Here is a 16899-nt window from a genome sequence, read left to right on the forward strand (position 1 = left end):
GCTACACTTTCCCCGAAAAGAAGACCTAGCCGGACAATCAGTTCTAGTGCATCTTCTGGAGCAAAAATTAATATAAGACCCGGTCTTATCTTATATTGCATTATATTGTATAAGACCCAGTGTTTATTATATTATATTATTATATATTATATTATTATATTATATTACATTATATTACAGACCCGGTCTCACATTATAGTAAAATAAGCCCGGGTCTTATGTTAAGTTTTGCTCGAAAAGACGCATTAGAGCTGGTTGTCCGGCTAGGTCTTATTTTCAGGGAAACACGGTTTTAAAACCACCAACTGAGCTGATCCAAATATCTTAGAGATGCTCTCTAAGTGGCTCTGTTAAGTGGCCCTTAAATTTTGTGTGCTGACCTTGGTTCACCCTGATTTAGTCCTATACATGGATATACAGACTGCCAAAAAGTACTCCTTTACGTTGTCTGCTGCCTCACAGCAACCAGTGTTCCCACGTTTTGCAACCCTGTCACGTGCGTGACACAGAAATAAAAACTCCCTTGTGATACAGCTGTGTTTTCGCATAGGCGAGCAGCTTCCTTACATAGCATTTACTTTTCTTTACTGCATGGGCATCATGGTTGTTCTCCAATGTATAAGACACTACTTTGTGACCTCCCTAGTGAGCGTGGCTTTTTAAAGCATTCAGAAGTGTCTCAAAAATAAACTGTCATTGTTTAGTTTTCAGTTTCAGCTACTAGTGCCTGTAAAGGTCTTAGATGCCTGAACCCTAAAGCCAGACTCATTCCTATGGGCACCCCTTCTGCTCTCTGCAGGAAAGTCATGTGACTTCACTGAATGCCCAGCCACAAAGTTAAATTACCTTCAAAAGTTCACATGAGTTTTGTACCTTGGAGAATTGTCGGTTCAATGTCGGTTGGGTTTCTAGTTGTCATACAAAATGGCTGGCAGACCACACAAAACCCACAAACAGTCCAAAGATGGTCTGGTAAATCCACGATTTGTGAAAACCTATGCACAAAACCCACGGTATTTGGGAAAAGAGGAAAGGTTTATACTCGAACGAGTAGCAGTGTTAGAAATGTAACTTGTTTCTTCTGTCGATTATGCATGAACACACACACACACACACACACACAAACACACACTAACTGAAAGTATACTACAACCAATGTCTGGAACAGCGGTTCAACGTTTCCTAAATGGAGTTTCCCTCACACTCACTGTGTAACGTAGCTGTTAATACTGCACAAGTACAATTAAGCAATGTTTAATTACTTTTAAACAAAGATAAAGGGACTTGCTCCCTCAAAACAAGTTTTAAACATCAAAACCTATGCTTGTAAAAATTTAAAACTTTCAGACGTCTAAATAGCTCAAATCAAAACCATTAGAAACTTCTCAAGCACTCTTTTTTTTTTTGATTGGGTTGACAATGGTTGGTAAAGTTACATAGGTTTCAGGTGTACAATTCTGTAATCCATCATCTATATCTCACATTGTGGGCTCACCACCCAGAGTCAGTTCTCCTTCCATCACCATATGTCTACATCCCAGGCATGTCAACCTAGTTATCTAGCGGAGAGCTCCTTCAGAGACACTTCAGTCTCTCTCCTCACGGCTGGCTTTTCCTTACTGCCGGCCTCGCCTTCCCTTTCTTCAGTGCTGTCTCATTACGTTGTGGCTGATTGCCCTCTTGAGCGTCCAAGCCCCCATTTAGAGTCTTTGAACCTGTTTGTTCCCTTTCCAGCTTCTTGTCTGGCCCTTTCCTCCCTTGATCTTTGGTTTTATTTGCTTCCCCGCGCTGCCTTTGTTCTGCAAGAGATTTATTCAGCACTTGTGTGGTTACAGAATCTCCTTCACCAACCCAAAACGCGTTCTTAGACCCGTTATACACACATCATTGCAGACTTTCCCATAATAATCAGAGTCACGTTGAGTCGCTGTCATTTTTTTCCAGTGTTGTAATCATTTCTGAGCTTGTTGCATTGTGACCTGAAGTGAAACAAGTTCATCCAAGGCCTCGATACATCTCTTCACATCAAGGTTGTCAATTTAGATTGAAGTCTTTATTTCGCCGTGTATCCTTGGAAGTCGAGAATCCATTGATGTTTCTTGTTTCTTCTTCCACTTCCTTAACTTCTGGCTTCTTTCCTGCATCTTGATTCTGCCGCTCAGTTTCCATTTGTTCCTCTTGTTTGCGTTTTCTATCTGCTGCTTGTTTCTCATGTTGGCCTTTCAGCATATTCCTTCTGGGAGCAGTCTGAAAGTTTCTTCCACCTTTTCTCTTCTTTCCGCCTTCTCAACCATCTCCTTTCTCTTGATAGTTACATCCGCTTCAGTGAAAATTTCCCTTTCTGACTCAACTTCTTTCTTCCCCTCTTTTTTGTCGGGCTCGTCTCTTGGCTTATTCTTCCTTTCCCTTACGTTCTTAAGGAAGCAGTTAGTTTTTTTGTTTTTTTTTTTAAATCATGAATGGATGTTTTATATTATCCAATGTCTTTTCTGTCATACATTGTGATGATTGTCATTGTTTTTCTTGCCTTCCCTTAATATGGCAAAATACATCGATGCATTTTTTTTTTAACGTTAAAACGGCCTTGCATTCCTAGGGTGAACTCTGCTTGGTTGCACATGATAATTTTCATGCATCATTGGATTCAGATTTCTAAAATTCCACTAGGGAGTTTTACATCTATAGTCACCAGGGATATTGGCCTGTAGGGCTTTTTTCCTCCTTGTAGTGCCTTTTTCTACTTTTTTGTGTAAACGTAATGTTGCCCTCATAAAATGATCGGCAAGAGTTCCTCCTGTATTTTCTGGAAAAGTTCTGTAGGACTGTTACTGTTTTTCGTTTTTGTTTTTCCTTTTAAATGTCTGATACCGTTCACCAGTGAAGCCAGTGAGGCCATTTAGGACTAAAGTTTTCTTTACGTGAAAAATTTGAATTACAAACTGAAGTTTTTAAAAATCGTATAGTACCCCCTTTTTAAACAAGATCTTTAGAGATGGCTAACAATTAACTATGTGTAGTTATTAGACCATTAGACAATTCTAAGCATACGCTATCATTGCTAAATCCCTAACTATACTCCTAATAAAAATTTTGCCTTTGATACATAGCAAATTTCTTGACAGGGTAAGGCAATTTTCCGTGGAACTGAGTCAGTCTTCCTTCCTTCCTAGAAGTAGAATTGTTGGATCCTACGGTAATTCCATTCCTAATTTGGGAGGGGAATCACCATACAGACCCAACTAGTTGGTCGAAGTTGTTTATATACCCCTTTTAATCCTTTTTATTTTTGTAAATTGGCAGTACTATCCGCCTCATTCCTTCTGATTTCGGGCTACCCCCATTCCCCCCCCCAACCCCAAGTAAATCTAGCTAAAAGTTTTGTCAATTCTGTAACTCTTTTCAAAGAAACAGCACTTGGTTTCATGGATTTTCTCTAACGCTTTTCTATTCTCTATTTTATTTATGTCTGCATGGTCATTATTTTTCATTCCTTATGAGAGCTTTAGGTCTGGTTTATTATTCTCATCCTAGTTCCTTGTGGCGTAAAATTAGGTTGTTGAATTCAGACCTATCTTCATTTGTAATGCAAGTGTTTATGGCTATAAATTTCCCTCTTAGGACTGCTTTCGCTGCATCCCTTAAGTTTTGGTAAGTTGTGTTCTAATTTTCATTTTTTTCAAGAAAGCTTCTAATTTCCCACGTGCTGTCTTCTTTGAGCCACCGCTTGTTTAGGTGTACGTTGCTTAATTTCCACATATCTGTGTATTTCCCAGCTTTCCTTCTGCTACCGATTTCAAGTTTCACTCCATCGTGATTGTAAAAGATACTTGGCATGATTTCCATCTCTTCAAATTTATTCATACTTGTTTTGTGGACTAACGTGTCATCTGGAGAACGACCCAGGTGAACTAGAGAAAGTGTGCATTATTTTGTTTTGGGGTGCAGTGCTCTGTATGTGTTTGTTAGGTTCAATTGTTCTGTAGGGTTGTTCAAGTCCTATATTTCCTCATTGGTCTTCTGTCTGGTTGTTCTACCCATTATTGGAAGTGGAGTATTGAAGTCTCCTATTATGGTAGAGCTGACTATGTCTTCCTTCAAGTCTGTCGATGTTTTCCTCATCTATTTTGGAGCTCTGATATTTGGTGCAGATATGTTCATAATTATTATATCTTTCTGGTTCATCGCCCCTTTTATCGTTATACAATGTACTTCTTTGTCTCTTTTAACAGTTTTTATTTAAATTCTATTTTGTGTGATATTAGTATAGCCATCCCTGCTCTCTTTTAGCTACTATTTGCACGAAAAATCTTTTTCCGTCCTTTCACTTTCACCCCGTGTGTACCCTTAGACCTCAAGTGAGGCTCCGGTAGAGAGCATATAGTAGGATCATTTCTTTTAACAATCCATTCTGCCAATCTGTGTCTGTTGACTGGGGAGTTTCATGCATTTACATTTAAAGTACTTACTGGTAGGGAAACACTTACTTATTCCATTTTATGACTTGTTTTCTGTATTTCTTATAGTTTGTTTGTCCCTCAGGTTCTCCATCACTGCCTTCCTTGTGTTTAGTGGTGTTTTTGTAGTTATGCATTTAGATTCTCTTCTTGTTTTTCTGTGTGTATACTCGATAGCTATTTTCTTTGTGCTCACCATGGGGATTGCATACAACATCTTAAAGTATGCCAGTCTATCTTAAATTGATAACAGCTTAACTGCAGCTGCGTAAAAAAAGAAAACATCTCTAGGCCTTTACACTTTTGCCTCCCTCTCTGTGTTAGTGATTTCACAAATTGTATATTTCCATATTGTGTACCCATTAACATAGGTTTATTATCAAATTTTATGCATTTGTCCTTTATATTCTGTAGAAAATAAAAATAGAGTTAGGAACAAAAATTACAATAACATAGGTTTTTATTTGTCCATATATTTACCTTTACTGGAGAACTTTATCTTATCATATGCCTTTGAATTACTGTCTAGAGTCCTTCAGTTTCAACTTGACAGGCTCCCTTTAGCCTACCTTGGACAACAGGGCTAGCGGTACTGAGCTCCGTCAGCTCTTGTCTTTCTCAGAGTGTTTTGACTTTCTCTGTCATTTTGAAGGACAGTATTGTTTGGTATAGCATTCTCAATTGACCGAATTTTTCTTCCAGCTCTTAAATGTATCATCTCACTACCTTCTGGGCTGCAAGGTTTCTGCTGAGAAATTTGCTAATAGTCTCCTTAGGGATCCCTTATACATGATGAATGACTTTTCTCTGTCTGTTTTCAAGAATCTCTCTGTGTGTTGGCTTTTCACAGGTTGATTCCAACGTGTCTTGGGGATGGGTCTCTTTGTGTTTATCTTACTTGGAGTGCTTCAGGTTTTTGGATTTGTATATTTATGTCTTTATTCAATTTGGAAGTTTTCAGCCATTATCTCTTCAAATAATCTCTCTGCATACCTTCCCCCTCTGTCTCACCCTCCCAGGATTCCTGTAATGGGTATGTCGTATCACTTGATGACGTCCTATAAGTCCCTCAGTCTCTCTTCACTTTTCTTCATTCTTTTCCCTTTTGCTCCTCAGAATATGATCATTTCGAATGATCTCTGTTCAAGTTCACTGACTGTTTCTTCGGCCTCTTCAAGTCCGCTGTTGAACACCTTTTGTGAATGTCTCATTTCAGTTATTGCATTTACCATCTCTGGAATTTTTTGTTTGGTACCTTAAAAAATTTTTTTTCTCCTTGTTCATATTCTGATTATGTTCATATATCATCTTCACAATGTCCTTTAGTTCTTTGTCTGTGTTTTCCGTTAGCTCTTTGAGCATCTTTAACAGAGTTCTTTGAAAGTCTTGATCTCGTAATTCTGATGCCTGTGTTTCTTCAGGGACAGTTTCTGGAGGTATATATTTTTTCCCCTTTGAATGCACCTTGCTTTCCTTGTATTTACCTTGCTCTTCTTCTTTATTATGTTTTTTAGCTTTTTAAAGTGGAACCTTACATCACTGACTTGAGGTCTTTCTTCGTGTGTAATATAAGCATTTAAAAGCAATAACTTTTCCTTTAAGCACTGCTTTAGCTGCATCCCTCAGATTTTGTTATGTTGTGCTTTCATCTTCATTCAATTAAAAACATTTTCTAATTTCTTTTGTGCTTTCCTCTTTGGGTTATGAAAATGCTTTCCTTTTCAATTTCCAAGTAATTTGGTTTCTTTCTGATATGTTGATGTTATTAGTTATTCACTTACTGTTGTCACGGTCATAAAACCTGCTCTGTATGATTTCAGTCCTCTTAAATTTCTTGAGACTAGTTTTAAGACCCAACACGGGGTCTGTGTTCATGAAATATCCACCTTTGCCTCTGGTTATACTCTGTGCTATGAAGTGTCTGATAATCTCATATCCACCCAGCTATCTGTCGCTTAGTATTTTCATGGTGTATCTTTTCCCACCTATTTATTTTTAACCTATGTGTCTCTGTACATAAAGTACGCTTATGCAAAGAGCATATAGCGTGGTCTGCAATTTCTTCCAGTCTGGCAACCTTTGTCTCTTTCTTTGCCTCTTTCTGCTCCCTCTGGCGGCTTCCAGGCCTCTGGTTTTCACCGTGATGCAGGCTGTTAGTGTTTCAGGCTACCCCGGAATTGGATAGAGGGGCAAGGGCATAGGGCTAGTTGAAATGCCACGTAGCTCATCCTTCCTCCTGAGATCCGGCTGTTTCTCTAGAATAGACATACCTGAGGTCATTGCAGACTTTTGTCGAAGCTCCAGAGTCCTGAAAACACTGGGTCTGAACATTTCTGCCAGTTTCCTTGTTGCTCTCAGGGATGAAAGAACTTTCAGAGGTCCTTCTTCTGCCATTTTGGATGACCTCAGTGTACAATCGTTCACTGTGCTTGTCTATCAGGGCATCTGTTGCTATGCAGCACACTGTGCTTGGTACTAGTGTACATGTCGCTCAAAACATACGTTTGCTGGTCACTGATCATGTGAAAGGTACCACAACAGGGGTTCTGGAAGCAAAACTGTATAAGAGTTGTGACTCTCAAATAGATTCAATTCAACTGGAACTTTTGAAGCATAATTATTACCAAGCCTGCATCTGGTCAGGAAACTCCATCTTAATTCAGTTCAGTGCGGGGTGGGGTGGGGTGGGGGGCTCTTTTTGGCCACCGTTTCTTAAACATAGGCAGGTTTTCACCTGGATATTTGGCAGCAAGCCTGACTGCTATCTCTGGTCACAAGAAATTTCACCCCTAATCACTTCAGGAAGCTGAGAGCCTCAAGTAAGTAGGAGTGCAGACGAAGGGCTGCAGAGTTCTCACACGTGAAGGGTTAGAAGCGCGGATTCATTCAAACGACCAGTCTCGGTTTCCATAATGCCATAGCACTAAGTTAGTATTTTCCACTGGAATGGCTTGTTTTTATATTGATGCAGCCCACCACCCTGCTGGTTATTGGTAGATTTTTTGGGTAAAAATGTAGAGGGGGCCCAAGAGACCACTCTCCTCACACCACGGTATGGAAATGTAGCCCCACCCTTCTCCTTTTGAACCAATCGCTGCTTATTCAACAAATGTCACTTGGTCATTGACCAAAGATCCCCAGTGGTAACCTAAAAGCTGACTTTACAGACAAAAATCTGTATCTGTGAGACCCTTTGAACTGCAGGAGATGCCTGCTAACTTACTCGCAATCGGTGTGTTTGGGGCTTGATTTCTCAAGGTATTCTGGTGCCTTGGATAAATATGTCGATAAAGTTGTCAAGAGCCTCCAAATGACAACATAATATATAGGAGGGAGAAATTTTAATTTGAAACTTGGCTCTACCACTTCTTAGCTGTGTGGCTTGGGCTTGGGGTAAATTTCTTAGTCTCTGTCACCTCAGATTCCCAATTTGCAAAACTGAGGATAATAACAAGGGCTTTTTAGGGATTAGATGGGACAATGTTTGCAAAGCATTTAGTTTACTGTCTGGGAAATAGCCGATGCCCCCAAAACATTAGCTCCAATCACTATTGATCAACCTCAGAAAAGCCATCAACACGAAACATCTATTAGAGTGACCCAAACGAAGAGAATCAGAAGCCACGTGCCTCATTTGGGCAACAATGAGCTCCCCCTCCGTGCACTTGCACGGAGGGACAGTGGCTAGGACAGAGAGAGCCCCTTTGTTCAGGATTCTCCCTGTTATGCTTTGTGATGCCGGATGACAACAAAATCAACTCTCCTAAAGTTAGTGCATTTACCAAATGACCAACTAGCCACATTTACCGACTCTCCCGATTGTCACTTTCACAGCTGTTACAGGAATACTCTTTCTTGGTTATTGAAGATGAAGTATACGCGTATATTTCTGAATGTCAACTTAGTGAAGTGGGCGTACCTTAGAAGTTGGGAAAAACACCCAAAATTAGGGACTGAAAAGATTTCCCCATGAAATTATTATTCCAACCTAAAATTTGGGTTTTACCTATGATGCAATTGTTTTAATTATTCTCGATTTCTATGGGAATCTTTTGAATATTATTTTCTATCTTTTCAAACCACATGCTCCTTTTTGCGTATTTTTCAAATGGTTTCTCAGATAGAATTGCTTATTTCTTGCGTTACAATTTCTAATCGAAGAAAAATGTAGTAAGTTCAAAAGCCATATTTAATTTTAATTTTAAATCCAATTATCTTAAGTTGGATTATAGTTGAACTTAAATTTAATTTTACATTGAAACACATGCTAAACATCAGACCTCGTAATTAAATTCATATGGAAACTTCTGCTTCTGGGAAGATAGACTGGATGGACCCTTCCCTGTGCTTCCCACTAAGCACAACTTCAAACCCTGGGCACAACATCTGAAATAAACAGGAGACTCTGCAAAGTGGAACGGAGAAGGCAGAGCAACTAAGGGTCTCAGAAGCGGAGGGAGGACACATGGTGAGTTCCCTGGGTTTCTTTCTGTGTCATATACCCCAGACTTGGAGCTGAAGAGGCTGGCTATGGGGACGTGCCATAGGACACAAGCAAAAAAAACCCCAACACCAACAATAGCAACAACAAGCAGCCACAACAAAAGCCTGCTCTCTCTAGCATAAGGAGCAGAAAAGGGGAGGCAGAGCAGGACAGAAAACCTTTGGACAATAACTGCTCTACTGCAGCCAAACAACACAGGAAAGGCCCAGTGGGGAGCCTAGCATTTCACAATTGACTGGCGGAAACGGGGGCCACCCTACTCCTCCCATGTCAGTGGAAATCAATCACATGGAGATTCTGCAATTATACCTCCACTGGGCAGTAAGGAGGCCACCTTCCGATCCCCACTGGGATGATTTCGGGGCTTTCACCACCACCCAGTGGTCAGCAGGCCACTCAGTCCACGGCCTAAAGAAAAACTTTTCCAGCACGTCAAGAAATGCGTTGAACTGAATGGAAATGATCGTAAAATGCATCAAAATTTGTGGGATGAAGCTACAGCACTGCTGAAAGGGAGATTTATATGATCGAGGACTTGCATTAAGTAAAAGGGAAAGTATCAAGTCAATAAGTTCTCACCTCAGGAGACTAGAAGGAGAAGAGCAAAATAAACTCAAAGCAAGCAGAAGGAATGGGGTACTAAAGATAAGCCTGGTGATCGATGGAATTGAAAAACAGGAAAACAAGAGAGAGAAAAAAATCAAGCAAACAAAAATCTGGTTCTTTGAAAAGACCCATAATAGTTACAAACCTCCGGCGAGACTGACAAAATAAACCTACAGTGATTCACTGCATTTGGATGTATTTACTGAATGACTTTAATAACTATAATCGTGATACATTTCACATACTCTACGTTACAAACCTAAGTACCTATGTTCTTAATGTGTATCATACAGTGGAAAGAAGAATAAGAGAAACATAGGACACTTGATTTAAAATAACAATGATATTTGATTTCTGATGTAATAGCTAGATCGCTGTCTTTCATGACAGAAGCTATTTGTTTTGTAATATTTCCACAATTCTCTCAAATTCTTGTCTAAAGTGATACAAATGATTCCACATCATCTGTGCCACAGTTCCGATATTTAGGCTACAACACTGTCTTTGCAAGTTGGAAAGTCCGTGGAGACAAAATGTACCCAAAGTATTACATTGGCCGGGGTCTCATGTCTCGTGACTCGTGTAACGGTAAAAATAAGGTATTTGAAATTTTTTCAAATTTTGAATCAATTACTCTTTCATATTGTTGGAAAGGTCTTGCATTATACAGAGTTTGTTGAAAGTCTGCTTTTTATCAAATGTTACAGATGGTCTCACAATTCTCTAACATACATTGTATTACTGAAATAACGATCTTTTTATTTTTATTTGTTTACCATGTCTCCATCTAAAATTGTGTGTGTGAGAGAGGAGAAAGAGAAAGAGAGAGAGAGAGAGAGAGAGAGAGAGAGAGAGAGAGAGAGAGAGAGAGAGAACAGAGAGAAAGAAAGAGAAAGTGAAGTACAGCAAACTCATTTTAATGTGGAAATGTTGGCAGCTTCTATTTAATATTACAAACAACTGAAAAATACCCACTTTTGCCATCTCTATTCCACCTGTGCTGGCTGCCCTAGCCAGCACAGGAAGGAACCTGTGAGTTGATTATTATGCTTCTGTTACTCACAGTTTCACAGGAAACCACCGAACACATGTAGACAAATCATTAGGTATCACCGAATTTAGCATGGTGGCTGACATTAAGATCAATTTACTTTTTAAAGAGTCAAACGGATTGCTACAAATTAGATACAAATAGAAAAACGTCATTTTAGACAGTTATCGTGTACAAGAGCAACAACACTGTAGAGTATGTTAGGATAAACTGAGTAAAAGATGTACGAGTTCTGCACGTACAGAGGCTATAAGTAGATACTAACCTGAAAGATTAAAAAGATAATAGACAAATGATTGCAAGAGAACGGCGAGCTCAGAAACAGAGACGCACAAATATGGGCCAAAATGGCTCGAGACACTGCCAGAAGTTCCCTGGGGGTGCACAATCGCCCCTGATTGAGAATCCCTGACATAGGAATAGGGGTCGATCTTAAAACCTTCACTGAATTTTGTGAAAGTAAACAACAGAATACCAAGGACAGGAGTTAAAAACGCATGCGCATCCAGAGAGAGAACAGTCTGGGAAACAAGGCTTGGGGAACACAAAGTTGCACTTCACTTCACGACTTCACGTGTTACTGGCCAGCCTAGTAAAGTGAGCCTGAGGAGAAGTGGGAGGGAAGGAGGGAAGTGGGAGGGATGAGCTCTGGTGGAACTCCACGCTCATTGGTCGCTGGCCACAGCGCCGAGAGCCGGAAACGGGAGGCAGCGCTGGAAGCTCATTGGCCTTTGCGGGAAGGGCGGGAAAGGGAGCGAGAACTACGTTCGTCTCAGATCCCTTGTCCCAGTCCACCGATTACGACTTGCTGCAGGCTGAGGTAACCACAGGCTGGTATCAGGAATACCACCCTCGATCGATCGATCGATCGTCATTCTCCAGGCCTCTCCCTCCCTCCCTCCTGCTCTGGGCCCCGACCCCTTCTTTTCTCTTCCACCTCAGCAGGGTACTTCCCGGGGGGAGAGGGGATTCACTGCTGATATCCCACTCTGCCCCTCACCCCTCCTCAGCGGGACCCCTGTGGGAGGATCCCTGGGGCAGGGCTCGTGCCCCTGCGTTTGATTCTGAGGTGGCGGCAGCGAATGACCGAATGATGGGGTGCCTGAGAGGAGGTGGGGCACTCCAGTGAGTGGGGGTGGGGGAAGGTGTGCTCGAGCATAATTGTCTGAGGCGTGGGGAGGAGCACCGAAGATTGTTGGCAGGCTGTGCAGGAAACACATGGGTGTGCTGAAAGCAGACACGGGTGTGTTGGTGCAAGGGGGCAATTGGTGCCATGAAGAGATAGCTGTCCACGAGATCAGGGTCTGGCATTTGATACGGGGCTCAACAAACATCTGTTCAATGAATAACTGGGGGGGGGGGTGAACGAAAATAATTATTGAAAGAGGGCCTTGCGATCCAGCAAAATAATGAGATTTCATGGGATGCCAAGGTGTGTCAGCTTAAAAGGTGACCAAGGAAATGATGAAGATTAAGGTGGGCTGCACGAGAAATGTCAGAATGGAGTGTGTGAGAGAAACTCAATGTGGGCCATACATGAGACTAGTAATAGAACTGAGTGTGGGCAGCATGCATTCATGAGTGGGGAGTGAATGACTGCAGAAGATTACGAAGACACCTGTGGAGTTGGACACCAGGAGTAATACTTGGGTAGAACAGAGTACAGGATGGATGACACATGAAAAGGACGAGTAGTAATTGCTGAAGGGCATGAGACTGCATGTGTGTGCCTGAAAATAGGGTCTACTGGGTCTGACAATTAAGTTCGTGAACTTGTCGCAACACTGTTGCTAACCTTTTTTTGATATCAGAGGGATTACTTATTATGAATTTATACCAACCGGACAAACAGTTAACCAAGTTTACTATTTGCAAGTGCTGAAAAGGCTACATGAGAAAGTTAGATGAAAATGACCTGAACTTTTCGCCCACAATTCAAGGCTCTTGCATCACGGCAAGGCACCAGCTCACACGGCACTGTCTGTGAGGGAGTTTTTAGCCAGCGAACAAATAACTGTATTGGAGCACCCTCCCTACTCACATGATCTGGCCCCCAATGACTTCTTTCTTTACCCAAAGGAAGGAAGACATTTGGAGGACATTCAGGACATCAAGGGTAATACGTCGCCAGCTCTGATGGCCATTCCAGAAAAAAAGAGTCCCAAAATTGCTTTGAAGGGTAGACTAGGCGCTGGCCTCAGCGCACAGCTTCCCAAGGGGCATCCTTCGAAGGTGACCATAGTGATATTCAGCAGTGAAGTATGTAGCACTTTTTCTAGGATGAGTTCGCAAACTTAATTGTCCGACCTGACCTCCTATGTGGCGTGAAGGTAGACAAGGAGCATAGTAACTGCAGTGAAAGTATACAGGACCCAAGCCAAGGCTTTCTTGGAACAAGGTGACGCGTGAGTGGGACTTCCTGGGAAGGAGGCTACATGAGCAAGAAGGGAGGGTGGGTGCAGTCTGACAAGAATGCAGGAGTTTACCAAGGTCAGAGGAAGTATGTTGGGGGCAGGGGATCATGCAGCCATGCTGACCTCTGCTCCTGGCCCTAGAACCATGGACCCCAAAGGGAAGAAGACCACTGTGGCCCGCTCTCGCTCCCGCTCCCGCTCCAGCCCTAGATATGACAGCAAAGTGCCATGGCGTATGGAACTTCGCCCCAGAAGAGCTGTAAGTCGCTGTGTCCGCTGCCACAACCACGGCTTCACTGACCAAATCAAGAACCACATGCACTTCTGTTTCTTCCAGACCTGCAAGTGTCACAAGTGCACCTTCTTCTCGTGAGTGGGGTATCTGACAAGGGGATGGGAAGGCGGGTCTCCTCTAAGTGTGACTGACTTTAGACCTGCACTCCCCACTTTAGGGAACACGGCAGAGTCTTGTCTGCTGAGACTGCCTTGCAGAGGGCGCAGGGGGCCCGCCTAGAGAGGCGCCTGACTCGAGCACTGGTAAGGAGTGGGGCCGCACCTCCCAAGGATCACAGCCCTGTCAAGAAGTTGGCTGTTCAAGCAGGAGTCTTCAGTGAGTGTCTCTGGCCAGGGAGGGAACCTGGGTTTGGGTGTAGGGAGCATGAGTAGTTCTGTCACCATTCCTACCACCCAACTTCAATGTGGCCTTGGGCAAGTTACCCCTTGGGCCTTAGCTTCCCCAACTGTAAAACACCATCAACATTATCTGCCACGTGTTGCTGGGAAGGAGAGATCTGGGGGTGGGGTGGGGTGGGTCAAAAAGGTCCACAGTGAGATGAGACCTCAGGTTGGGGGTGAGGTAGAGCGGGGTGGGGTAACGGGGAAAGGCTCGCCTAAGCTGTCCCCAGTCTCCCACAGCTGGGAAGGAGAGCATCATGCCCCCAGCTTAAGGCCCACCCCTGTGCAACCCCCAGGGAGGTAAGGAGAGTCTGGGGCCAGCGGGGGAGGCTCCCACCTCAGCCACTTCCCAGACCCATTCCTCTGTGTCTTGAGGACCTGGGTTGCATCCCTATCCCTACTGCAACTTGCCATATGACCTTGGGGGAAAAGATGCTTCTCCTCTCTGGGCCTCAATTTCCCCAGTTGCAAAATGAACAGTAGGACTGGCTGGCTGGTCTTCAAGGTCTTCTCAGCTCTGACATTCTGGGCTCCTATTCTCATCCCAAAACACGCCCACGTCTCCTCTGCATGGCCTGCCTGGTACCGGACTCCAACCTGTGCTCTCTGCTCCTGCAGGCGATCTCCCAACGGGTTCCGCTGATTGGTCAGGCCCCAGGATCTTTGTCTCTGTCCTGGACTCCAGCAGCCTTGATGAAGCAACGGACAATTTCTCTTTCCAGGGATTTGCACAGGACCCCTGCCCTGCCCAGCACGTGAGTAGAGTGAGAAGGACCACGGAGTTAGTTGTGTATTGAGATACTTGGTGCCTGTCCCTGTGCTTGATGCCATGGGAGGTGGAAGGAGGAGGTGGAGGCAGAGGAGGGGGACAAATAGGGGGAGGAGAAGGAGAAGCGGCATCTCAGGCTAGCGGGCAAGGACAGGGCCCTCCCAGCTTCGCCATTTCCTATTTGTGAGAGACTTTGGGCAAGTGAGTTTACGTTTCCGAGCCCCTCTTTCTTCGTCAGTGCACTGAGAGGGGACAATATTCTGGACCCATAGCACTGATAAGAGGACTAGCATAAGACCTGCCATATAGCAGGCCTTCACCAAACAGAGGCTGTTATTCCACATGAAACAGATTGATGGGATAGAAGGTCCTGCTGAAAATGGGGAGGGGCATGATGGTGAGGGCCACAGAGGCCCAGGCGAGAGTCTGGAGGCCATCAGAGAAACCTTCCTGGAAATGAGCCAAGCTGGTTCTTAAGTCCCATGGGGATTGGGGACTATGGAAGCAAGAACCAGTCCCTGGACAGGGACAGGAATCGCATCTCTCCAGGTGCTTTGCAGATTAAAACACAAGACACCTGTGATTTCCTGTAATCTTCACGGTTGCCCCGGCAAGTTTTGAAAAAGCTGGCAGGAATTAGTGTCTCGGGAAAGACATAGAGAAAAGAGATAGAAAAGAAAAGAGGCCAAGCAGGGGAAGGGACTTGCCCAAGCCACAGAGCCTAATGGTCAGCAGGCATTCAGACTCCCACATTCAGAGACTGCAAAATCTTACCCCTTTCTGATGACTGGCAGTAGGTGTCTTCCAGAGGGTTTAATCCCCCAGCCTCTCCTTTCCTTGTTTCTGGACAGTCAACTCCAATCCTCCAGCCCTACGCCACTCTTGACAATCTTCTACTGCAGCCACAGATCCTGGGAAAATGGTGGGGCCCAGAACCCTGGCAGGGGCCAAGCTTAGTGAATGGGGAGAGCAGAACGCTTCGGGGTGGGTGGAGCCTTCAGTGGAACTGGGGACTGAAAGGGCACTTGTCGCATGAGGCAGGGAGGTGTGAGTTCCCAGCTCCCATTCTTTCACACCCTTTCCTTTGCAGGCTCCCACAGCTTCTGGCCAGGCCTTGGTTTCTGCTGCCTCAGAGTGGCAGCAGATGCTGGAGGCGGCCGAGGCTCTGCTGATTCTGAAACAATCTTCCCAGGCTCCTTCAGGCTCCATCTCCCCGCTCCAACTCTGCGTTGCACCAGGTAGCCTGGTCCTAGAAAGGAGAACATGGGATGGGGCTAGTTGGGAAATGGGAGGACCTTGAGGTAAGCGGGGAGTAACTGGAAACTCGGGGTTGGTGGGTTGAACCTCCTTGGGCCCAGGTACCTGAGCTCCTCAGTCTGACGCCTGAGATGGCAGTTGATGGTTGTTCAGCAAAGCATCAGTTTAACGAGCTTTGTATTCAACAGCAAATGTCCAGTGCCATGATGTCAAGAAACACGGAAACGGGCCCTGAGAGTGGCAGGGGCTTGCCTAGGGTATGCAGCATATTAAGTGGAAGATCCAGGTCTCCTGACTCTCAGCCCAGAGCGTTCTACCCAGACGCTTGCCACCTGCTGTGGTCTGGGGAGGACATACATAGGTGATGTGAGCCTAGTCTGGAAGCAGATCTGGTCCCTGCCTTGAGGGACCTTCCAGTCTGGATGTGGAGCCTGGATGCCTTCACAAGTTGTGTTTTGCCACTAAATCTCAATGATGAGCCTGGAGTGGAGTGACTGGAGGAGGTCTGCAGAGGGATGGACACCTGGGGAGGCCTAGAGGGAAGGCTGGGCACTCCCAGGCCCAAATGGTGGATGGGGTATATGGTGTGTGAGTGAAGCAGGAACCCTGGAGGAACATAAGGGGATGAGGCTGCAGAGGCTACCAATCACAGATGTCTGGCATGCCAGGCTTAGGAGGCGATACCAGCGACTGGGTGGTGAGGAGCCAGGAACTGTGTGAGCTAAGGGGGAGCATGCTCAAAGACCCTGGGCTTGGCAAAAATAAATGTGATGGAGGGACTGGAGGAGGCAAGAGTTGACATGGGCAACTCAGCGAGGAAGAGTTCTGTGCAAGGGTCCACGTGGCAAATCCTCAATTGGGTGGAACACAAAAGGGGCGAGCTGGGAAGGGAAATGGGTGTGAGCTGGCCCTAACCCCTTCCTTTCTGTCTACAGCTCCTGCTGGAGATAGAGGGCTCCAGCCTCCTACCCCCTGTCTCCCACCCAGGCTGGCCAGCTCTGTTTCTCAGCCTCTTGGACATCCAGCGTGCATCTCACTCTTGAGCTAGAAGTTCAGAGGAGGAGGCCTCACTAGAGTACTGCCTACTTATGCATTTGCAAAATGTTTAATGTTCAAGACGTTCAACGTTTACATATATATATATAAAGCCTCCAGAGGGGGAGGCCTCA

General features: G+C 44.4%; 1 protein-coding gene and 1 pseudogene across 1 annotated transcript; one reads left to right on the forward strand and one right to left on the reverse strand.

Annotated features, from left to right (window-relative positions):
• Positions 1-1503: 1503 nt before the first annotated feature.
• On the reverse strand, positions 1504-5686 carry LOC148754707 (PC4 and SFRS1-interacting protein pseudogene; annotated as a pseudogene).
• A 5570-nt stretch (positions 5687-11256) lies between these two features.
• Positions 11257-16778, forward strand: DMRTC1B (DMRT like family C1B). The gene is made up of 6 exons (XM_088794772.1): positions 11257-11435; positions 13171-13398; positions 13482-13639; positions 14323-14459; positions 15564-15711; positions 16666-16778. The coding sequence occupies exons 1-6, from the start codon at positions 11257-11259 to the stop codon at positions 16776-16778; spliced, it is 963 nt and encodes a 320-aa protein (XP_088650898.1).
• Positions 16779-16899: the final 121 nt, after the last annotated feature.

Source organism: Rhinolophus sinicus, chromosome 18, assembly GCF_057876585.1.
Source record: "Rhinolophus sinicus isolate RSI-liver-muscle chromosome 18, RSI-T2T, whole genome shotgun sequence".
NCBI lineage: Eukaryota > Metazoa > Chordata > Mammalia > Chiroptera > Rhinolophidae > Rhinolophus > Rhinolophus sinicus.

Coding starts and splice junctions, on each gene's coding strand:
- DMRTC1B (XM_088794772.1), top strand. CDS start 11,257: ATGAGCTCTGGTGGAACTCCACGCTCATTGGTCGCTGGCCACAGCGCC. Junction 11,436..13,170: donor ACGACTTGCTGCAGGCTGAG/GTAACCACAGGC, acceptor TCCTGGCCCTAG/AACCATGGACCCCAAAGGGA. Junction 14,460..15,563: donor ACCCCTGCCCTGCCCAGCAC/GTGAGTAGAGTG, acceptor TTTCCTTTGCAG/GCTCCCACAGCTTCTGGCCA.